Below are 24,069 nucleotides of genomic sequence, written 5' to 3' on the forward strand. Positions count from 1 at the left end.
AAACAGCTAGCTAGCTAGCTAATCAAGTAACTGCTGCTCTCAGAAAACTTGTATACCCTTATTTTAGGCTGGAATAAAACTTAACTTCTAATTTAAGTAATAATTTTTCTTAATTGCTAAAGTAAAGAAAAAACTCGACTTTAGATAGAAATTAACCCTTTAAACTCACTCACTCACCATCTCCCAGTACAGCTAGAGAGCATAAAATTCTTGAGTATGATGCATACATCTTCAGACTAACTCAAATCTCTGACCCTCCCCAAATTCCTGCAATGTTCTTGGCTCAATGGAACCATTTAAAAAACAATTATTTGTGAAACAAAAACAGAAATACCTGGAAAAACTCAGCAGGTCTGGCAGCATCAGTGGAGAAGAACAAAGTTGATGTTTCAAGTCCTCATGACCCTTCAACAGAACTAAGTAAAAATAGGAGAGGGGTGAAATATAAGCTGGTTTAAGGGGGGTGGTGGTTGTAGGGACAAGCAAGCAGTGATAGGAGCAGATAACCAAAAGATGTCACAGACAAAAGAACAAAGAGGTGTTGAAGGTGGTGATATTATCTAAAAGAATGTGCTAATTAAGAATGGATGGCAGGACACGCAAGGTACAGACAGCTCTAGTGGGGGTGGGGTGAAATAAGACTAAAAGGGCATAAAATAGATTTAAAAATAATGGAAATAGGTGGGAAAAGAAAAATCTATATAAATTATTGGAAAAAAAGGGAGTGGGAAGAACCAGAAAGGGGGTGGGGATGGAGGAGGGAGTTCAAGATCTAAAGTTGTTGAACTCAATATTCAGTCCGGAAGGCTGTAAAGTGCCTAGTCGGAAGATGAGGTGCTGTTCCTCCAGTTTGCGTTGAGCTTCACTGGAACAATGCAGTAAGCCAAGGACAGACATGTGGGCAAGAGAGCAGGGTGGAGTGTTAAAATGGTAAGCGACAGGGAGGTCTGGGTCATTCTTGAGGGCAGACCGAAGGTGTTCTGCAAAGCGGTCGCCCAGTCTGCGTTTGGTCTCTCCGATGTAGAGGAAACCGCATTGGGAGCAACGAATGCAGTAGACTAAGTTGGGGGAAATGCAAGTGAAATGCTACTTCACTTGAAAAGAGTGTTTGGGCCCTTGGACGGTGAGGAGAGAGGAAGTGTAGGGGCAGGTGTTGCATATTTTGCGTATGCATGGGGAGGTGCCGTAGGTGGGGGTTGAGGAGTAGGGGGTGATGGAGGAGTGGACCAGGGTGTCATGGAGGGAACGATCCCTACGGAATGCCACCAGGGCGGGTGAAGGGAAGATGTGTTTAAATGATTTGTGAAACTTTGATGTTAGGCGTGTAGCTGTGATTAAATTCTAAAGATTTTGAACTTCTTGCATATTGGCTTTTTATAAAGAATGGATTCCGTCCATAAACATTTAAAATACATAATGATGGTCAAAAGTCAATACTCCTCATTGGAAAACAGGTGATTTTCATTTATTATATTTCATTTTTCCCTTGACCTTTTTTTAGATTACTACTTTTATGGCAACTTTAGCCCTGAGCTTTTTTCCTCCTTTTCTTTATAAGAGCAAGGGCACACAGACAAGTTTGACCATAACCATTTATTGAAGCCTGTATCAGAGGATTGATGTTGCATGTAAAATTGATTAGTCTACAAAACAATTATTCGTAAGTAGTGAAATTCACATATGCTTAAGATAAGCTTTAGACACATTTTGGGCAAGCATGGGAAAATTGGTGTTAGTTTGCAAGACATTTATTTAACCTAGGTCGATACATGCTTTGGACATGAATATTAACTACAGGAAGGCATTGCACCATTCTTGTAAACAAGTGGCGCACTGTCCAGCTTGTTTGCTGTTGGCCCCACAGATGTCTTTCAACCAATCTTTAAACAATTCATCATCCTTTCTCAAAACAAGGAACTGGCCTAACACTACGTATGCCTGAAAAAGAAAAAAATGTTAATTTCTTTTAGTAAGCATATTACGGTTTGATTTATAGAAAGCTCAGTGTATGAAAGGTACAGACAAATACCAATGCTCATCACACTGTCGCAGCAAGTTGCAGTAACACTGTAACCATGAAGATCTCTGTACATAAATGTTTTACGTACATACAACATAGAAACAAGCTGTTCAGCCCAACAGGTATATGGTAGTGCCTCCTTCCACCCTTCTTCATATAACCTCATCAACATATCCTTTTATTATTTCTCCCTTATGTACTTATGTAGCTTACCCTTAAATGCATTTATGCTATTCACCTTACTACTCCTTGTGGTTGCAAGTTCCATTTTAGTCACGATGGGTAAAGAAGTTTCCCCTAAATTCCCTACTCAATCCGTTAGTGACTATGTTATATTTATTATCCCTAGTTCTCTCTTGCCTGCAAGTAAAAACATTTTCTTTGTCTACCCTATCAAACTCTTTCATAATCTTAAAGATTTTTATCAGGTAACCTATCAGCCTTTGCTTTTCTACAGAAAAGAGCCCCAGCTTGTTCAATCTTCCTTCATAGGTGTAACATCTCAATTTTTGTATAATTCTAGTAAATCCAAGTGTAGTCTAACCAAAGTTTTATACAAGTTTAAGATACCTTCTCTGCTTTTCAATTCTATCCTTATAAAAATAAACCCCATTGCTTTCTTTGCTTTATTTTATGCATTATTAACCTGCATTACTGTCTATCTGTACCCTCGATCCCTCTACTCCTTTTCAAAGGCAAAATACCACAGTTGCTGGAAATACGTGGCACGCTAGACAACATCAGTGGAGAAAGAAATAGTTAATGGCCCAAATATTAGTTAGAAGGCAGTACGGGGTGCAGGGAGAGATGTTTTACTGCATTATAGATGCTATGTAGATACAAGTTGTTGTTATTGGAACATTGTAGGAAGCTGAGTAGAGAGAGGTCAGGGTGGGGCGGAGAATTGAAATGAAAGCTCAGGGTCATTCTAGTGGCCTGAAGAGGGTGTTTAGCAAAATGATCGCCCAATCTGCATTTGATCTCTCCAGTGCAGAGGAGACTACTACATGACATTTGAATACAGTATACTAAATTGAAAGAAGTACAAGTAAATTGCCGTTTTACCTGCAAGCTCTGGACTGTAGGACAGGAGGTGAAAAGGGCAAGTGTTCCATTCTCCTGTGCTTGCATTGGAAAGGGTTCAAGTTTTGGGGATGATGGAAGAGTGGGTCAAGTGAAGGGAACAGTCCCTTCCAAATGCTGCAAGGGGAGGAGATGTATTCGTGGTGGCATCACACAGGTGGTGACAAAAATGGTGGAGAATGATCTGTTTAGTGTGAGGACAAGGCACCATATTGTGAAGGGTGGGAAGAGGTGAGGGCAGAAGTGCAGGAAATGAGACAAACAGAGTTGATTGTCCTGCCAACCCTGTTTAGATTAAGGAAAAAGCAAGACATTTCTGAGGCTTCGGAGTTGAAGGTGGTATTGTCAGAACCGAGGAAATGGAGGCGAAGAAACAGAGTACGGAATAGAGTCCTTGCAGGGAGCTATAAGAATCATTGTGCCTACAGTGGGTAGCCTATCCGCAGAAATAACCGAGAAGTTGAGAAAGTGAAAGTCTGAGATGGACCAGGGAGAGAGGGGTGGAAATTTGAAGCAAAGTTGATTAGATTTTCTAGTTTAGGGTGAGACTATAAAATGGTACAGATGCATTCCATGTACCAGAAAAAGAGAGGAGTGAGGGGACCTGAGTTAAGACTAGAACAAAGAATGGTCCATACATCCCACAAAAAAAGGTATAGCCAGGCCTATAAGGATTCCTTTAGCAATACCTTTTACTTGGGGGAAGTGAAAGGAGTCAAAGAAGAAATATTCATCCAGGTGGAGGAAGGTGGTGGTGGATGAAGATTGGATGGTCCTCCCTTCAAGAAAGTTGTCTTGGGTAAGGGGATGGGGATTTAGAGGGGCTGGAGTCTATAGCGAAATGAAGATGTTTAGGACAGGAACCTGGAAACTGTTGAAATGTGGAGGGTGTCGGGAGAGTCGCGGATGTAAGTTGGAAGAGACTGGACATAGAGAGAACATAGGGTTAAAATAGGATGAAATGAGTTTTACGGGTCAAGAACAGGCTGAAATGATGGGTATACCAGGGCAATCCTATTTGAGGATTGTGGGAAGGAGGTAAAAGCAGGCTTTGCCAGGTTGGGGAACTATGAGATTGGAGGCTGTTGGGGGAATAATCTCCAAAAGAGATAAGGTCTGTCAGTAACAGTGTGGGAAATTATAGCTTTATACCTGGTGGTAAGGTATTGGTCCAGGAGGAGGTAGGAGACAATGTTCAGCCTCTGTAAGGTAGAGGTCTATTCACCAAACAAAAGGGCCGACCTCATCAGCATGTTTAATGACAACGTTAGGATTGGAAGGGAATGGAGTGTTGCAAGTTCCAGAGGGTGGTCGTTTAGAATAGGGGAGTAGAGAAATTGAGATGGCCAATGTCACACCAGCAGTTCTCAATGAAAAGGTCAAGAGCGAGTCAGAGGCCAGTGGAAGGGTTCCTGATGGAAGGAGAATGCTGAAGACAGGAGAAAGGCTCCATAGTGTGGGGGTGAGCAGGGGGTAAGGCACTTGGCCAAAAAGGCGGCCACAGAGGCAAAGAAAAAAAGGTTCAGCATCATGCTGAGATCAAAATTCAATGAAATAAGGAGATGAAATGGAGGTGATCGTGAAAACAGGACAAGGAATGAAATTGGAAGGAGGGGTGGGAACGGAGGAAAGTGAAGGGATCTGGAAGCCTGCTGGTATTCAAGAGTTGTTGAAACTTACAGTCCATGACACCTGAAAGAAAAATAAATTGTTAAAGAGGCAGATGGTGAAATGGAACTGCGACAACTCAAAGACAGCACATCTGTGCTGCTGAAGAGAGAGATCAAGAGAAGACATGTGGGGAAATGGCTTTGAGCGTGGATCTCAGGTGGTGGCAAGTACAGTCGTTCAAAGAATGCTCAAGATCATGGTGATAACTGTCATGTTACGATCCTAGCTAATGTTACTACTGGACAAGCCAAATCCCAGGGTGGAACCCGCTTGATAGATCCTGACTTTCATTTTTTGTTTAGATACGTGGAGGGAGGCTACTGAACAGAGTCACAGAAATCAGCTGATGAACTTTTAACAAAAAGAAACATTTATTTAACAAGAAAAGAGGAACTATATTACAATACACCTTCACCCACAACGATACTTTTACAGGTAAATACAGATTTGTAAGGATAACGCAAGTTACAAAACAGTCTAATGTCCACAGAAAGTACACAGTCCATGTAAACCAATTGGCGACCTGTGGTCAGGCACAACACACTGTGAAACCAAGTGACAGATGCCACTCCGAACAGATGCTATGAATTTCTCAACAGCTCCCACCAGACGCTTGTTACACCGTGAGCCAACCAGTCTCACTGAACTTCGCCTTTCACACATGGGGGGCAAATTTTTACGACAGCGAGATTTTACATTCCCACTATCTTCAGTGGGATTTATAATGGCTCGCTGCATTTTACCACCCCATCCCTGCCGAAACAGGACCGTAAAATTCTGCCTGGGGTTTCCAATCTCCACTCTTGAAGAACTCACTTTGGAATCTTCTCCCAAACCGAAGCTTTCTCTCAGACGGCTTCGGCAAGGGTCCGCCTCCAGGGTTTCGAACTTTCCTGCCAATATTCCTCTTCCCCTGGGTCACCACATGCATTCAAGCTTTCTTCCACACACTCTATCTCACCAACTCAGTCATCAACAGTACACCACTGCTTCACATGCCCATAGCAAAGGATTACAGACCTTCAGCCATCTCTTTGGACATTCTGGCCTCTTGCTTTAAATCTGCTTCCTGCAGCTTTTCTTCCTTTAAGCTTGGAGCCTTCCTCTGCTCCTCACTCTTAACAGGACTTTTTCCAGGTTCCGGTCCTTCCTTTGATGAAAAAGTCTTCTTGGGACTTTCTCCTTAGTTCCTGTCTCACTCCTTGGCCTTGGGATCTTTCTTCTTTATCTTGGGACTTGCTATCAAGTCCCTTTTCATGTCCTGCCTGTTCTGGCACCTTCTTCCAACTGAACTCAAAACTGCTGCTCTTTCTCTGTCTGTGTGTGTGTGTGTGGGTGAGTCCTGTCTCTCTGGACCCCTGTTGCTGGGTGACAGCACAGGTTTTTTCTACTCCAGTGTTTGCTTTAACTTCTCCCCAATGGTCGTAAAACTCACTAGAAATGTGGGTATACAAACAGCTTTAGACCTGCTGTCTATCTCAAAAATGAAATGAAATCACAGGTATCACCTTTTAAAGTGAAACTAAAGCTTAACTTGACCCTTTCTTAACACACAGATACAGAAATATAAATTAAACTTAAATTCATTCCAGCACCCACAAATTAGAGAAAAAACGTGAACTTAAAGATATATCTTATTCCTAACACACCCAAATACACATATAACTCACTTAAACTATCTCTATTTCCTAACAGTCATCATGGGTGGGTTTGAAACAAGGAAGGGCGGAAATTCAGTTGGAATCTCCATGGAATAAGGTAGAGCCGGAGACAGTTGGTGATGAAGTAGATATGGGTATGAAATTGACTTTTAGTAAACATCTGGTCAAACACGAGAAGAGAAGTGGAAAACAATGAAGGCGAACAGGGTAAAAGAGACAAATACAAATCCTGCCAGACAGAAGAGCAGAACTTCTTAATGGTAGGCACTCTGGAAGAAAAGTGGCAGTGAATTAAACATAATACATAAACAAAATACTTGCAGTTGCTGGAAATCTGAAATGTAAACAGAAAATGCTGGAAATACTCAGCAGATCAGTCGGCATCTATGGAGAAAGAAACAGAGTTAACATTTCAGGCACAGAGACTCAATTCCTCTTCCCCATTTAGACATTTAATTTCCAAGGAGTATGTGGCCTCCTTCTATCAAAGTGTGTTACCTTATCAAAGCCTTGCTCTTCCAGCTTTCTTCCAAGTGTTGTTCCAATACCAGCCAGGGAGGAAACTGACTTGTTCCCCATTGGTTCGGAAACAAAATTCCTGTGCTTGTGTGACGTTGAAATCATTGTACAGAGCTGTTAAATCTGTTGATAACAGTAAGCAATAGTTATACTTGGTTATCTGGGAGAAGCTGTACAAATTTTGAACTGCAAAGACACTCTATCCATCTTCAATGTTCAGATCATTTTTTCAAACTAGAAAATTATAGATGGATTATTCAGGAACAGGTTATGCGTATAATCCGAGCATTGGAAATTCAGGTTTTAAGGGTAACACTTCCCACATAAGCTTCCAATTAAGTTTTATGTCCAAAAACTAATCATCCTGAATGCTATGCAACTTTACAGAAAGACTAATTATGGAGAAGTTGCATGAAAACAATATATTTTTAGGTACTGTTACCATCTCTATGAGGGAAGCCTAAACCAAAAATAACCAATTTTACTGAATGACCCCCAAATGAAGAAATTACCAACAAGATTCCACTTTTTGTAGCTCTTACTTTTAACAAAAATCAAAATTCACGTAAGTTAAACATTAATTAACAGGCAAATTACGGTCAGTATGAACTATAATTCACACATGGAATAACAGATACAACAAAGACTATCTCACAAGATTACAAGCATTTGTATCACTCCCTGCACAAACATGGCACCGCGGTCTCACAATGTTTCCAAATCGGCCTTCTGAAAGTAGGATCACTCACTTTTCTCACTCAATGGATTTGATCCTCAAGTCACCTGCAACAATAGCTCCACTCCTAGTCCCCTGGAGTCAGCTTTTCTAGCAAGGGCTGAGAGGTGGCCTGATAGAGGTCTTTAAAATTATGAATGGGTTCAATAGGGTAAACGTAGAGGGGGTGTTTCTATTTACTGGGGGTCCAAAATTAGGCACCATAAACATAAAAAAGTCACTAATAAATTCAATAAGAAATTCAAGAAAAAACTCTTTAACCAGAGAGTGATGATAATGTGGAACTCGCTACCACAAGGTGTGGTTGAGGTGAATAAGTAGGTGTATTTAAGGGAAAGCTAGTTAAATAATGAGGGACAAGGACATGTTGAGATAATAATATGAAGTAAGGTGAAAGGAGGCTTGTGTGAAATATGAACACCATAATAGGGCTGTTGAGTCAAATGGCCTGGTTCGGTGCTATAAGATAAGGCACTGTCTATGATCTTGCCCAAGCAGCCAGTCTCAATGTATAGGCTTTCATAATTTCCTGACAATAGGCAGACCTATATCTATCAGCTCTATAGAAATGACAGTAAATACCTAGAGGTGTTAGAATCCAGGAAATGTTGCATATTAGGAATTCTGCATCCTAAGCTGCAGCTGTGGTTCTCTAGAGTTGCACAACTTCAAAGGATCATTTGGACAATTGCGAAATCATTGCTCCTAGGAAGGTGCACAGATGTGACCAGGCAGCTCACCATCACCTTCTCAACAACAATTAGGGATCGGCAACAAATGCTGCCTAGCCAACAATGCCCATATCTCATGTAAGAATGAATTAATAAAAAGCACAGGAGATGCAACACCTCCTCCCTCCTCACTGTCAAAGGACTCAAACTCTACTTCAAAGTGAAACAGTGCTTTATGTCTACTTCTTTCAATTTAATATACTGTATTTGCTGCTCATATGTGGTCTGCATAATACTGGGGAAACCAAACACAAATTGGGTGATCACTTTCGGGAACACCTCCGTTCATTCCATACACATGACTCGGAGCTTCCGCTCACCTGTCATTTTAATTCTCCACCTTGCGGTCATGTTGACTGACCTCTCTATTGGAATCCTGCAAGAGGTCAAGGACAAAATTCAAAGCAAGCTCGAGTGACAGCACCTCATCTTTCAATTAGGCACTTTACAGCATGGGTGGGGAACTTTTCTCATATCAAGGGCCACTCACAGATAGACAAAATCAGTCACAGGCCACAAAAACCAACTTAATTTATTTTTTAAGAGAAAATACAGAAACGTTCAACTCACCCACTGATTTAATGCGATGGCTGAGTTTGCTTTTCCTGAATGAGCCTTGTTATGTCTGCTAGTACTGATGATGTTAACCGAAACTGGCAAACTCTCTCTTCTCCCACTTTGTCTGTGCCTCTTTCTCTTCTTTCCCACTCTCTGTCCCTCTCTCTCCTTTCCCACTCTATCTGTCTCCTCTCTCTCTCTCTCCTTTCCCACTCTGTCTATCTCTCTCTCTCTCTCTCCTTTCCCACTCTATCTCTCTCTCTCCTTTCCCACTCTGTCTATCTCTCTCTCTCTCTCCTTTCCCACTCTATCTCTCTCTCTCTCCTTTCCCACTCTATCTCTCTCTCCTTTCCCACTCTGTCTGTCCCTATCTCCTTTCCCACTCTCTCACCACCCAATCGGCAGCCGGCAGCCTCCCGCCCTGCCATGCGGAGTGCTCCCTGATCTCGGGCCTCAGTATCTCACACAGCCTGGGGCTCTGGTGACTGTGGATGAGCCTCAGGCATCAAAACATGGTGGCAGCTGGCCCAGAGTGTAGAACACAAGTGGGGGGTGGGAGGGAAGAGGTGTGGGCTGGGCCAGATTTTGAAACCTCATTGCAGGCTGGATGAAAAGTGCAATGGGCCGGATCTGGCCCCCAAGCCAGGGGTTCCCCACCCTTGCTTTAGTCTTTCGTACTCAACACTAAATTCAATAGTAATTTCAGACCTTAACTTCTGTCCCCATTTTGTATCCATTTTCACTGCAGATCTTGGTTCTAATGTTTTCTTTACTTTTCAGGTGGCAGATGTTCATTATTTTGCTATTCAACCTCCTCTAGACACGTCTTTCGTTTCTTTACTTGTCCCATTTCCGCTCCCTTTGGTCTTGCATCACCAATCCTTTTGGAATCTCTTCCACCCTGTCACAGACCTTTACTTTTGTTCTTTTTCCAACACTCTTCCCTTTCCCTTGCTTAAAACTATTACATTTCTAACTTTTCCCAGTTCTGATGAAAGATCATCAACCTGAAACATTAGTTCTGTTTCTCTCTCCATAGATGCTGCTTGACCTGCTGGGTATTTGCAGCTTTTTTTTGTTTTTATTTCAGATTTCCAGCATCCCCAAGATTTTGCTTTTGTATTATTGATTTAGATTAGTTGTGAATGGGCTTATAAATGGCAAATGCCATTTACTGTGAAATGCCATGTTATGCACAGAGTCAAGAAGCTCAAGGTATGTGTGGGTGCCCATTAAAAGTAACATCACACGGAAAAGGTTTAGGTTAGTCACTAACTACTTACCAAAGGTTCACAAGCAATGGGAGCTGACCACAAGGAAAAGAAAATTACAATCACTGTATTTGGTTAAGTAAAGCTTTGGCTTGTCGATACTTGCTATAATCCTAATCCTCACCTCTGGTGATGGCTATTGAGGCTCTACAATGAATGCAGAGGAGCAGCATTAGTCTCTCAGCTACAAGGATACATTTAGAGGGTTAGGGTTATTTGTTTTGTCAAATGTGGGCTCATGACATATGATCAAGCTTCTAAAATTATGCGAGGATTGGTTACAGTAGATCTGCTAACGTATTTGGGGCCAGAACATCCGTGGAGTGGCAATCACCATCGGATTGCCACTCCATTCCTTTTAACTTACCCAGGTCGGGAGCTGCCTTTTTCCTGCATGATCTTCCGTCCGAGGCCAGATGAGAAATTTGTAGCGCAGCAACTCCAGAGTCCTTCCAGAGCAGGGCAGCAGCGTCTGGGGAAGTGAAGCCATGCCCCCTTTTTACAGCACTAGCTGCCATAAAGCAGGTAAGTTTAAAGGTCCCAGTCACTTTGAGACGTGAGGGAAAAGCTAAGTGTGGAAGGTAAGCAGGTGAGGGGTTAGGGTGGTCAGAGACGGGGGTCAGGGTCAGCTCACATGGGGTGGGGTTGGGAGGGTAGGTGGAGGGTGGGACGGGGTTGGGATCAGGAGGGTAGTCAGGTAGGGTTGTGATGGTATTCGGGGGTTTTGGGCCGGGGGGGGTAGTCGGTGGCTGCAGAGAGTAGCCAGGAGAGAAGTTGAGGGGTCAGGGGATAGGGAGGGCATTCGGGGGGGGGGGGGGGGAAGAGATAGTTAGGAGGGTGTTGGGGAGGCTAGTCCAGGTGGGAATTGGGGAATTGTGGTTTGGGGGGGGGCGGGGGTGCACCGGAGGTAGTGGGGTGGTCAGAAGTACCCAGAAGTTAGAAGTGGTTTTAATCTTAACTTTTTTCCTGGGTAACTATTCTGCTGAGAGAGTTGGAGCCATCCGAAGTCTCCAATTTAAGTCAAAGTTTCAGATGGTTCCAGTTGCAAGGTAATTGCCCAACAGATGTTTAAACTCCCCAGATAATTCCCAAGAGTACATCTTCTGGGGCACCTCCATGGTATGACGCCTGGGACAGAAGTTCTAGGCCCTGAAATGGAGACAGATATAGTTGGACTTGAGGGCATGTCTATAAAGTATATAGGTAGACACGGTGAGATGATATGTAATATTTATTTTCCCATAAGTATGCTGCCCTTTGAAACAGGTTTGGATGGAAATTTGAGTAGATTAATTACGAGTAAATTTGGCTACGTTACACCTTGGTCCACTCCTCCATCACCCCCTACACCTCAACCCCCTCCCACGGCAGCTTCCCATGCAATCGCAGAAGGTGCAACACCTGACCCTTTACTGCCCCCTCCTCACTGTCCAACGGCCCAAACACTCCTTTCAAGTGAAGCAACGCTTCACTTGCACTTCCCTCAATTTGGTCTACTGCATTCGCTGCTCCCAATGCAGACCGCTACATTGGAGAGACCAAGCGCAAACTGGGTAACCGCTTTGCGGAACACCTTCAGTCTGTCCACAAGCATGACCCAGACCTTCCTGTAGCTTGCCATTTCAACACACCACCCTGCTCTCATGCCCACATGTCCATCCTTGACCTTCCACAATGTTCCGGTGAAGCTCAACGCAAACTGGAGGAACAGCACCTCATCTTCCGATTAGGCACTTTACAGCCTTAACATTGAGTTCAACAACTTCAGATCAGGAACTCTTTCCTCCATCCTCACCCCTTTTTTCAATATTTATTTTTTAATTTTTATATTTTTTCCCACCTATTTCTATTATTATTTTAAAAATTTATTTCCTTTCATTGTTTTATCCCCACCTTATAGCCTATTTCGATCTTTTTTCCCACACCATCCCCTCTCCCCACCCCACCCTCACTAGGGCCATCTGTCACTTGCTCATTCTGCTTTCTATTCTTAATGTCACCATTAGCACCTCCTTTAGCCAGTATCACCAAAATCAACGCCCCTTAGACCTTTTGTTTATGACATCTTTTGCCATCTCTCCTTTGTCTCCACCTATCACTGGCCTTCTATCCAGCTTCACCTGTCCTGCCCCCCTTAAACAGTATATATTTCATCACATTTCTACTTCTCTTTAGTTCTGTAGAAGAGTCATACAGACTCGAAACGTTAACTCTGTCTTCCTCTCCACAGATGCTGTCAGACCTGCTGAGTTTTTCCAGCAATTTTTGTTTTTGTGAGTAATTTGTTAGCTTGTTTGGGTAATCACCAAATAGTACAGCACAGAAGGAGGCCATTCAGCCTATTGAATCTCGAACTCTTGGAGTTTCCAAAAACAATCCAGTTCCAATGCCCAGCCCTTCCCCCATATCCCTGCATTTTTTTCTACTTCAAGCAGTTATCCAATTCTCCTTTGAAAGCTCCTGCTGAATCTGTTTCCACCACTCTATCAGGCAATGCATTCCAAATCCTAACCATACATTGTGTAAAATATGTAATCGTCTCCAGTTCTTTTGTCAAAACCTTAAATTTGTGCTCTCTGCTTATTGACCCTTCAGCCATTGGAAATGGCTTTTCTTACTTCACTCTATCTAACCCTTTCATCATTTGAAACAGGTCCATCAAAGCTCTCCTTAGCCTTCTCTCCTTGAAGGAGAACAATCCCATTCTCTCCATCCGATCCACGTAACTAATCCCTCATCCCTGGAACCGTAATAATAAAAAAAGGCAAAATACTGCAGATCCCAGAAATCAGAAATAAAATAGAAAATGTTTAAATACTCAGCATGTCTAACAGCATCTGTGGAGAGAGAAAATTGAGTTAATGTTTGTTACAGACAGGGCAGGAGAGATAAACTGAAACCGCAAATTCCCTTCCCTTCTGTCCGTAATCAGTGTGTTTTATTTTTGAAAAGGCAGTTGTATGTGTTTGCTTCTAAACATCTGTTAGTGTGGTCAATGTTAAAAGTACCAGCAGCAGACTGAGTTTAAACAAAGAGAGTTATTTATTCATACACCCACCCCAAAAGATTTAAATGCTATGTCAATCACACACCACACACTCAAGAAAGATACAGTTAAAGAAGATAGTGCACTTCTACAAGTATTAAACCAAAATAAATAGTTAACAGTTGATGTGTCTTTGCAAGTCCAGTGCAGAAGGAGGCTTTTTTCCCACTCTTGAATTTAATTCAGTTAAGTTCAGATAGCTGGGGGTCAGATATCAGGATTACTGCAGGATGCCTTCGAAGAGAAGACTGTTCAGCAGGTCATGAAGACAGGCACTTGTGACTGTTGTATCAGGAGGTCCAATTTCTTTACAGATGAACTCTGGGCTTTGGAATCAGGCTGGGATGCATTTTAAAAAGACTTTTAAGCATCTCGGTTCTTAAAAGGCAAAGGTGCCACAGTGTTTCTCTGCAGCTGTTGTATTGTCAGTGTTATTCTGCAGACAGCCCCTGGGTCTCTTCTGAGTTTTGGGATAAAAGGATTTCAGTATCAGACATCCAATTTCAGTCACATGGTCAACAGCCATTGATATACAAAAGAAGGTAAATGGTGATCTTCCACACCTAACTGTGGGTGACTGGTCTCATCAGCTTTCCTTTGTTACATTGCAAACCTGAAGACAGAGTCTAGGAGCCCACTGTTTCTGTATTATGGAGTAAGCTTTGAACAATGGCAGCTGTGAATTCTACAAAGGAATGCTGTCTTGTCCATTCAAAAGGGAGACCCCCACCCAGGATGATGGTGGTAATCGATTCTGCATTTGGTTTCTCCAACGTCAAGGACATCACACCGTGAATAATAAATACAGTATAATAAATTGGAAGGAGTACAAGAAAATTACTGTTTCATCTATGAGTGTGTGGAGCTTTGGACAGTGAAAACAAAAAAGATAAAGGGCAGGTGTTGCATCTCAAGTATTTGCGTGGGAATGTGCCATGGGAAAAGGTGGGAATGACTGGGGGTGTGCCAGGTTGTCACAGAGGAACCAGTCCATTTGGTAGGGGAGGGAAAGGTGTGTTGCAGGTGGCAAAAGATAATACCTTGAAAATGCAGTCTAGTGGGCTGGAAGGTGAGGACAATGGGAACCCTATCTTGATTCTGGGAGGTGAGAGAAGGTGCGAAGCGAAATGTGGGGAATTAAATAGACAAGGTTAAGGGCCCTCTCAACCATGCTGGGGGAATCCTTGCTGGAGGAAAAGGGAAGATATATCGGAAGCACTGGTATGGAACATTGAATCGTCAGAACAAATGTGACAGAAAAGAAGAAACTGGGAGAATGGAGTAGAGTCCTTACAGGAAGCATACTGTGAGGAAGTGTAGTCGAGATAGCTGTGGAAGTCAGGGCCTTATAATGAATATTGGTTGGTAGCCTATCCCAGAAATGGAGACAAAGAAGTCGAGTGTTTCTTTACTTGTCCCATTATCAATCCTTTTTACTTTGCACCATCACCCCTTTTGTCATTTAATCTCTCCTGCCTTTGACCCTATCATAGGCCTATCCTTTTGTCCTTGCCCTCCCTCTGTACTTGCTTAAAACCTGTTACATCACTAACATTTACTGGTTTAGATAAAAGGTCATCGACCTGAGACATTAACTATTTCTCTCTCCAAAGCTGCTGCCAGATCTGAGTATTTCCAGCCTTTTCTATTTTTACACCATTCTACAAAGCCTTCATGTCCTTCCTAACTAATAAACATCTCAAGTCCATTGTGTTGGAAAGATCTTTTGATTCCCATCTGTCTGTGAAGAGGGAAATAGAAAAATAGAAACAAGCTTAATGAAACAAAAAGATGATAAGGGCAGTGCAGTCAGATTTTTGAATAGGGAACTGTGAAAATTTTAAACAGGCTCAGACAGAAATGGTGGTGAAACAGTTAGAAGACATCAGGTTTAAGTTGAGTAAGATATGAAGAGGCATGGCACGTTCTTTTTGTATTATTATATAGGATGAATTGTAAGTGTGGTTGTAACTGCTGCTCTGTATGTTCATTTGCAATGAGCCAACACAGTGTGACATTCAGCTGCCCCTTGCTTCACACAGTTGTTTACTCATTCCGCTTTTGAAATAATTGGAAGACGATTTGAACGAACAGAGTTAAACCCCAGAATCATTCAAATGTACCACTGGATATAGGACAGTAATTCAACTCCTATAATTGGGGCTCAGACTGCTTAAGGCAGTGATGTGACACTGCACAGCCAAAGATGTCAACAGCAGACCTGAATTTGTAACAGTCAGAAATAAGAAGTTGATAGTGAAAATAACAATTACAACAAATGGCTCAGTTAAGGTACCTTCCTCTATGCCAGCTTCCTGCTGCCTAGTTTCGGAAAGATTTTGATTCAGTGCCATGTCTTCAATGGGTTAACAGATTATCCAGTTACCCAACTGCACCAGATGGCAGATTAAACACAGCCTATCTCAGATTAAATTAGGTTTGAATTTAGGAATTAATTCTCACTTTCTATGGGAATGGGTTTCTAAACAAGAGACACCAGAGATTTATAAAGATTCACCAGTCAGGGTTGTTCCTTGCCACCCTCCCTCTCTCCGCCTCCATCGTCAACCTCACTCTGACCCCTCTCCTCCATTCTGATGCTCCTGAGGGAGGGTATGAGAACCCAATGCCCCTTCCATCCCCCAACCTCCTCCCATCTCTTTCCTTCAACCTCCTTCCATCCCCTCCCTCAACCTCCTCCCATCCCCTTCCCTCAGCCCATCCCCTCCCTCAAACTCCTCCCATCCCCTCCCCTCAACCCATCCCTCCCCCCTCAACCTCCTCCCACCCCTCAACCTCCTCCCACCCCCCCTCAACCTCCTCCCAGCCCCTCCCTCAACCTCCTCCCAGCCCCTCCCTCAACCTCCTCCCAGCCCTCCCTCAACCTCCTCCCAGCCCTCCCTCAACCCCCTCCCTCAACCTCCTCCCCTCCCTCAACCTCCTCCCAGCCCCTCCCTCAACCTCCTCCCCTCCCCTCCCCCAACCTCCTCCCCTCCCTCAACCTCCTCCCCTCCCTCAACCTCCTCCCTCCCCCAACCACCTCCCCTCCCTCAACCTCCTCCCTCCCCCAACCACCTCCCCTCCCTCAACCTCCTCCCCTCCCTCAACCTCCTCCCCTCCCTCAACCTCCTCCCCTCCCTCAACCTCCTCCCCTCCCTCAACCTCCCCCTTCCCTCAACCTCCCCCCCTCCCTCAACCTCCCCCCTCCTCCCTCAACCTCCCCCCCTCAACCTCCCCCCCTCCCCTCCCCTCCCCCCTCCCTCAACCTCCCCCCCCTCCCTCACCTCCCCCCCTCCCCCTCCCCTCCCCCCCTCCCCCTCCCCTCCCTCCCTCCCCCTCCCCTCCCTCCCTCAACCTCCCCCCCCTCCCCTCCCCCCCCCTCCCTCCCTCAACCTCCCCCCCCTCCCCTCCCCCCCCCTCCCTCAACCTCCCCCCCTCCCCTCCCTCAACCTCCCCCCCCTCCCCTCCCTCAACCTCCCCCCCCCTCCCCTCCCTCAACCTCCCCCCCCTCCCCTCCCTCAACCTCCCCCCCTCCCCTCCCCCCCTCCCTCAACCTCCCCCCCCTCCCCTCCCTCAACCTCCCCCCCCTCAACCTCCCCCCCCCTCCCTCAACCTCCCCCCCCCTCCCTCAACCTCCCCCCCCCTCCCTCAACCTCCCCCCCCTCCCTCAACCTCCCCCCCCCTCCCTCAACCTCCCCCCCCCTCCCTCAACCTCCCCCCCCTCCCTCAACCTCCCCCTCCCCTCCCCCCCTCCCTCAACCTCCCCCTCCCCTCCCCCCCCTCCCTCAACCTCCCCCCTCAACCTCCACCTCCTCCCCTCCCTCAACCTCCTCCCCTCCCCTCCCTCAACCTCCTCCCCTCCCCTCCCTCAACCTCCTCCCCTCCCCTCCCTCAACCTCCTCCCCTCCCTCAACCTCCTCCCCTCCCCTCCCTCAACCTCCTCCCCTCCCCTCCCTCAACCTCCTCCCCTCCCCTCCCTCAACCTCCTCCCCTCCCCTCCCTCAACCTCCTCCCCTCCCCTCCCTCCTCCCCTCCCTCCTCCCCTCCCCTCCCTCCTCCCCTCCCCTCCCCCCTCCCCTCCCCTCCCTCCTCCCCTCCCCTCCCCCCTCCCCTCCCCTCCCTCAACCTCCTCCCCTCCCTCCTCCCCTCCCTCCTCCCCTCCCCTCCCTCCTCCCCTCCCCTCCCTCAACCTCCTCCCCTCCCCTCCCTCAACCTCCTCCCCTCCCCTCCCCTCCCTCAACCTCCTCCCCTCCCTACTGCCCCTCCCCTGCTTTCCCCCCTCTTTCATTCCTCCATTCCCACATTCTCCTTCTTTCCTTCACCCCCATCTCCTCGCCTCGCCTTTCCCCCACTATGTGCCCTTCATCCCCACCCACTCGCCCTGCACCACGTTCAGGGCTCTCGAGCCTTCCGTCGCCGCCGGTGCCGCTGGGGGTGGGGGTGGGGTCGGGGAGGCACCGGTAAAGGCCAAAGGCAGTCGGACTCACCACGTGACCGGCTAACGACGCCGCTCGCTCTGCCCGCCTAACGGACGCTGTCCGAATGCTCGCAGCCGCCTTTCCCGCCTCCGCCTGGCCACGTGATCTCCCGCCCCGACCAACTGCACGGCTCCACCAACTTGGCGCCTTTTTGGAAGTCGTCAAACGTAGAGATTTTTGGTGAGAACAAAAGTGGGTTTGGGAAGAAATTGGAGGTTTAAGATATAACTTTAGCAAACACGACTGCTGTAGATTAAAAAGCTCTATGTGCCAGTCTATGTAATTATTTACAGCTCTACAACCCTCCTTCACCCTCCAACTCTTGTCTGTCCCCCACTCCCAGCCCTAAGCTCACAGAATCACAGAAATGTTAAGGTGTAGAAGGAGGCCATTCGGCCCATCGTGTCTGCACCCGCTCTCTGAGCATTTTGACTTAGTGCCATTCTCCTGCCTTTCCTCCATAACCCTGCATGTTGTTTCTATTTGGATAATCATCTAATGCCCTCTTGAATGCCTCAGTTGAACCTGCCTCCACCACATTTCCAGGCAGTGCATTCCAAATCCTAACTACTGGCTGTGTGAAAATATTTTTTCTCACTTTTTGCAAAACACTTTAAAACTGTGCCCTTTGGATCTCGATCCGTTTAACAGCGGGATTAGTTTCTCCCTGTCTGTGGGCTCTGGAATTCTCTTCTTAAACCCTCTTACGTGTGTCTCTCTTCTTTTATTCCACTACTTAAAACCTACAGTTTTGATTAAGCTTTTGGTGACCTGCATAAATATCTTTCTTTGGTTGGATGTCATTTTTTGGTCTGATTATATGCCTGTGAAGCGGCTTGGGATGGTTTTCTACATTAATGGCATTATATAAATAAAAATTGTTGTTTATTTTATTCTCCTTAAAATGCTTTTTATCTGATTGGTAGTGTTGGAGCAAGATTCACCCAATTTCCACCAATGAAAAATATGTTCTGAAACCACTTGGGTAATAATATAACATTTAAGTAATGAAGTCACATGTTTCAAAGTGATTGCAACTCATGTCATCTTTGACGAGAGTATATTCTGATAGGTTACATACATAATGTATCTAGCGTTTCTTGAAATATTCATGTCAGAATTAATGAAGAATTATTAATGAAAGACTGGTGGGGTCAGATTCAGTGTTAACTTTTAAAAGGGAATTGGATATACTTAAAACGGAAAATGACATAGGACATGGGGCAGGGATGGGGGGGTGGGATTAATGGATGGCAATGAGCTTGATGGGTTGAATGATCTCCTGTGCTGTAAGATTCCATTTGTAAAATTTACTGGTGGTAAACTATTCACAAAAGTCTTGTGTGAAACTGCAACCTCCAGCCTGAAGATTGCAATCTCAGAGGAACATTGGGACAGGAATAGGCCGCTCAGCACCTTAAGCCATTCAATTAGATCTGTATCTTAATTCCATTAAAATGCCTTTCACTTAGCAGTGATCTCCTTGATTGTGGACTGAATTTGGTTTGTCCATGTGTGCGTTTTTGCCAGCAGCATACCTGGTCACAAGACAGCACTAGATCTGTGGTGGTGCCAGGTGTAGCCTCAGACTGACAGCAGGAGACACGGAATCAGGATGCTGGCGATTAAACATAAGCATTAAAAGTAAGATGAAGAGAAAAGGGATGACAAAGACCGCAACTGATTATTATTTTAAAAAGGAGGGGAAATGAAGGACAGTTCAAGAGCAGAAGAACATGTCCCAATCTTGTTGAAGGGTGAATTTCAAGCCGAGGGATCAAGTGGTGGGGGTGGGGGTGGGGGTGGGGGTGGGGGCGGGGGCGGGGGCGGGGGCAAAACCAACACTCCTTTCTGCAGAGATTCAAAAACTTTACAGGCTTTTGATGCAAGATAATGCTGTGCATATATGACTGACTTGCAACCACGACCTAAATATCTAACAGTGGCTCAGTTCATAGCACTTTCGTCTGAGTCAAAAGTTTGTGGGTCCAAGTTCCACGCTTGGAGTACGTAATCAGGGCTGTTATTTCAGTGCATTATTGAGGGAGTGCTGCACTATCACAGCTGTTGTATTCCGGATGAGATATTAAAAATTTAAGAAGGGAGTGAGGCAAAAGACGGGAAATTACAGGCTGATTAGCCTGACCTCGGTCGTTGGTAAGATTTTAGAGTCCATTGTTAAGGATGAGATTTCAGAATACTTGGAAGTGCATGGTAAAATAGGGCAAAGTCAGCATGGTTTCATCAAGGGGAGGTCATGCCTGGCAAATCTGTTAGAATTCTTTGAGGAGGTAACGGTAGGTTAGACAAAGGAGAGCCAATGGATGTTATCTACTTGGACTTCCAGAAGGCCTTTGACAAGGTGCCGCACAGGAGGCTGCTCAGTAAGATAAGAGCCCATGGTGTTAGAGGCAAGGTACTATCACGGATAAAAGATTGGCTGTCTGGCAGGAGGCAGAGAGTGGGGATGAGGGGGTCCTTCTCAGGATGGCGGCCAGTGACTAGTGGAGTTCCGCAAGGGTCGGTATTGGGACCACAACTTTTCACTTTATACATTGATGATCTAGATGAAGGAACTGAGGGCATTCTGGCTAAGTTTGCAGATGATACAAAGATAGGTGGAGGGACAGATAGTTTTGAGGAGGCGGAGAGGCTGCAGAAGGATTTAGACAGGTTAGGAGAATGGGCAAAGAAGTGGCAGATGGAATACACAACGTGGGGGCGTGTGAGGTCATGCACTTTGGTAGGAAGAATAGAGGCATAGACTATTTTCTAAATGGGGAGAGAATTCAGAAATCTGGAGTGCAAAGGGACTTGGGAGTCCTAGTCCAGGATTCTCTTAAGGTTAACTTGCAGGTTGAGTCAGTAGTTAGGAAGGCAAATACAATGTTGGCATTTATTTCGAGAGGACTAGAATATAAAAGCAGGGATGTGCTGCTAAGGCTTTATAAGGTTCTGGTCAGACCACATTTAGAATATTGTGAGCAATTTTGGGCCCCGTATCTCAGGAAGGATGTTCTGGCCCTGGAGAGGGTCCAGAGGAGGTTCACGAGAACGATCCCGGGAATGAAAGGCTTAACATATGAGGAACGTTTGAGGACTCTGGGTCTATACTCGATGGAGTTTAGAAGGATGAGGGGGGATCTGATTGAAACTTACAGAATACTGAAAGGCCTGGATAGAGTGGACGTGGGGAAGATGTTTCCATTAGTAGGAGAGACTAGGACCCGAGGGCACAGCCTCAGAGTAAAGGGAAGACCTTTTAGAACAGAGATGAGGAGAAACTTCTTTAGCCAGAGAGTGGTGAATCTATGGAATTCATTGCCACAGAAGGCTGTGGAGGCCAGGTCACTGAGTGTATTTAAGATCGAGATAGATAGATTCTTGATTGGGAAGGGGATCAAAGGTTACAGGGAGAAGGCGGGAGAATGGGGTTGAGAAACTTATCAGCCATGATTGAATGGCGGAGCAGACTTGATGGGCCGAATGGCTTAATTTCTGCTCCTATGTCTTATGGTCTAAACTGAAGCCCGGTCTGCCCACTCAGATGGATGTTGACCAAAAACTTAACTGCACCAGCCATATAAACATTGTGGCTACAAGAGCAGGTCAAAGACTGGGAATTCAGTGGCGAGTAACTCACCTGACTTCCCAAAACCTGTCCACCATCCAGAAGGCTAAAGTCAGGAGTGTGATAGAATACTCTCCAGTTGCTTGGATGAGTGCAGCTCAAAAAGCCTGATACCACCCAGGGCAAAGCAGCCCGCTTGATCAGCAGATGGACTGCAGCAACTCACCAAACCTCCTTCTATCGCGCCTTCTAAGCCCACGACCTCTACCCTAAAAAGACAAGGGCAGATGATGCAAGGAAACACCACCACCTGCAAGTTCCCCCCTAAACCACACACCATCCTGACCTGGAACTATATTGTTGTTCCTTCATTGTTGCTGAGCCAAAGACCTTGAACTCCCTCCCTAATAGCACTGTGGGTGTACCTACACCAGGTGGACTGCAGTGAGTCAAGAAGGCAGCTCACCATCACACTCTCAATGGCAATTAGGGATGGGCAACTTATGTTGGTCTTGACAGCAACCCTCACCAGCCCATGAAAGAATTAAAACAAAGATTTCCCAGCACTATTTTGAAGAAGAGCAATTGAGTTCTCCATTGTGTCCTGGCCAATATTTATTCCTCAAACAACATCATGAAAAAATCTGGTCATTATCTCATTGTTTGTGCGACCTTGCTCTGCGCAAATTGGCTGCTGTGATTTCTACATTACAACGGCAATAACATTTCAAAAGTACTGAACTGATTGTAAAGCACTTTGATACACCTAATAATTGTTGAAAATTTTGTATAAATACTTAATTTGTATTTTCCAATATTGACAGGCCTAGTCAGTACATGTGACCTGGTATCATTCAACTCAGTCAATAACACTTCCCAAAATAATATGGGAAATTCCTTAACTACAGTGGGTGCCAATCATATTTCCTTAACCTCATGCAAAACTACAACAACAATGCAATATGGCTGTCTTAAGAGCATAAGAAATAGGACCAAGAGTTGGCCATTTGGTTCTTTGAGCATGCTCTGCCATTCAAAAAGATCACGCTTGATCTTCTACCTCAACTGCACCTTTATACACTATCCTCATAGCCCTCAATTGTCTTAGTACTTAAAAATCTATCAGTGTGTCCTGAATATTCTCAATGATTGAGTATCCACAGCTCTCTGGAATAGAGAATTACAAAGGTTCACAACCCCTTTGAGTGAAGAAATTTCTCCTCACCTCAGTCCTAAATGGCAAATCCCTTATTCTAAGATTGTGACTCAGTTCTAGATTTTCCAGTTAGGGGAAACATTTTATCAGCAAATAGCATGTCATGCTCCTTAACAATTTTATATGTTTCGATTACATCACCTCTCATTCTTCTAAAATCCAGGGAATATAGGGCTAATGTATTAAATCTCTCCTCACAGGACAATTGCCTCATTCCAGGAACCAGTCTAATGTACCTTTGCTGCATTCCCTGTGAGGCAAGTATATCCTTCCTTAAGTAAAAGCTCAAAATTGCCCATAATATTCAAAGTATGGCCACACCAATGCCCTGTAGAATTGTGGTAAGCCTTCTTCACTCTTTCCTCCAATTCCTTTTGTAACAAAAGCTAACACACTATTTGCCTTCCTAACTGTTGCTGTACCTGCATGGAAAGTTTCTATGATTCATGTACAAGGACACCCAAGTCCCTTTGAATGCACAATGTCATAAAAATTGGTGGTGTGGTAAATAGCGAGGAGGAAAGCCTTAAACTACAGGATGATATAGATGGGCTGGTCAGATGGGCAGAGCAGTGGCAAGTTGAATTTAATCCTGAAAAGTCTGAGGTGATGCATTTTGAGAGGACTAACAAGGCAAGGGAGTACACGATCAATAGTAGGACCCTAGGAAGTACAGAGGATCAGATGGACCTTGGTGTGCATGTCCATAGACCCTTGAAGGCAGCAGGACAGATAGATAAGGTGTTTAAGAAGGGACATGGGATACGTGCCTTTATTAGTCGCGGCATTGAATACAAGAGCAGGGAGGTTATAATGGAGCTGCATAAAACGTTAGTTAGGCCACATCTAGAGTACTATGTGCAGTTCTGGTCGCCACACTATAAGAAGGATGCGATTGCACTAGAAAGGGTGCAGAGGAGATTCACCGGGATGTTGCCTGGGCTGGAGCGTTTCAGCTAGGAAGAGGGATTGGATATGCTGGGATTGTTTTCCTTGGAACAGAGAAGGCTGAGGGGGGACCTGATTGAGGTGTACAAAATTATGAGGGGCATAGATAGGAAGAAATTTTTCCCTTTAGTGGAAGGGTCAATAACCAGAGGGCATCGGTTTAAGATAAGGGACAGTAGGTTTAGAGGGGATTTGAAGAAACCTTTTTTTAACCAGAGGTTGGTGGGTATCTGGAACTCATTGCCTGAAAGGGTGGTAGAGGCAGGAACACTCACAACATTTAAGAAGTATTTAGGTGGACATTTGAAATGCTACAGCATACGAGGCTACGGGCCAAGTGCTGAAGAATGGGTTTAGAGTCGAAATGGGCTTCATAACCAGCACAGACACAATGGGCCGAAGGGCCTCTTTCTGTGCTGTAAACTCTATGACACTGTGACACAAAGATTTCCCACCATTCAAAAAATATTCCACTTTCTTCATTTTTCCTACCAAAGTGAATATCTTCATACTATGCCACATTGTATTCCATCTACCATGTTATATAAAAACAGAAAATA

General features: G+C 45.0%; 1 protein-coding gene across 2 annotated transcripts; it reads right to left on the bottom strand.

Moving 5' to 3' along the window:
* Window positions 1-1,584: 1,584 nt before the first annotated feature.
* On the bottom strand, window positions 1,585-17,858 carry LOC144690078 (barrier-to-autointegration factor-like). 2 transcript variants are annotated; one of them, XM_078557587.1, is made up of 4 exons: window positions 8,992-9,074; window positions 8,742-8,797; window positions 6,934-7,077; window positions 1,585-1,938 (listed from the first exon to the last, which is right to left on the bottom strand). In XM_078557587.1, exons 3-4 carry the CDS (start codon window positions 7,057-7,059, stop codon window positions 1,792-1,794), a joined length of 273 nt encoding a protein of 90 aa, XP_078413713.1. In that variant the 5' UTR covers window positions 7,060-7,077; window positions 8,742-8,797; window positions 8,992-9,074; the 3' UTR covers window positions 1,585-1,791. The 2 variants fall into 2 exon arrangements, with proteins under 2 accessions (XP_078413713.1, XP_078413712.1); XM_078557586.1 differs by lacking the exons at window positions 8,742-8,797; window positions 8,992-9,074 and adding an exon at window positions 17,784-17,858.
* Between the last annotated feature and the right edge of the window lie 6,211 nt (window positions 17,859-24,069).

The sequence above is a fragment of the Cetorhinus maximus genome, chromosome 14, assembly GCF_964194155.1.
Source record: "Cetorhinus maximus chromosome 14, sCetMax3.hap1.1, whole genome shotgun sequence".
NCBI classification, from domain to species: domain Eukaryota; kingdom Metazoa; phylum Chordata; class Chondrichthyes; order Lamniformes; family Cetorhinidae; genus Cetorhinus; species Cetorhinus maximus.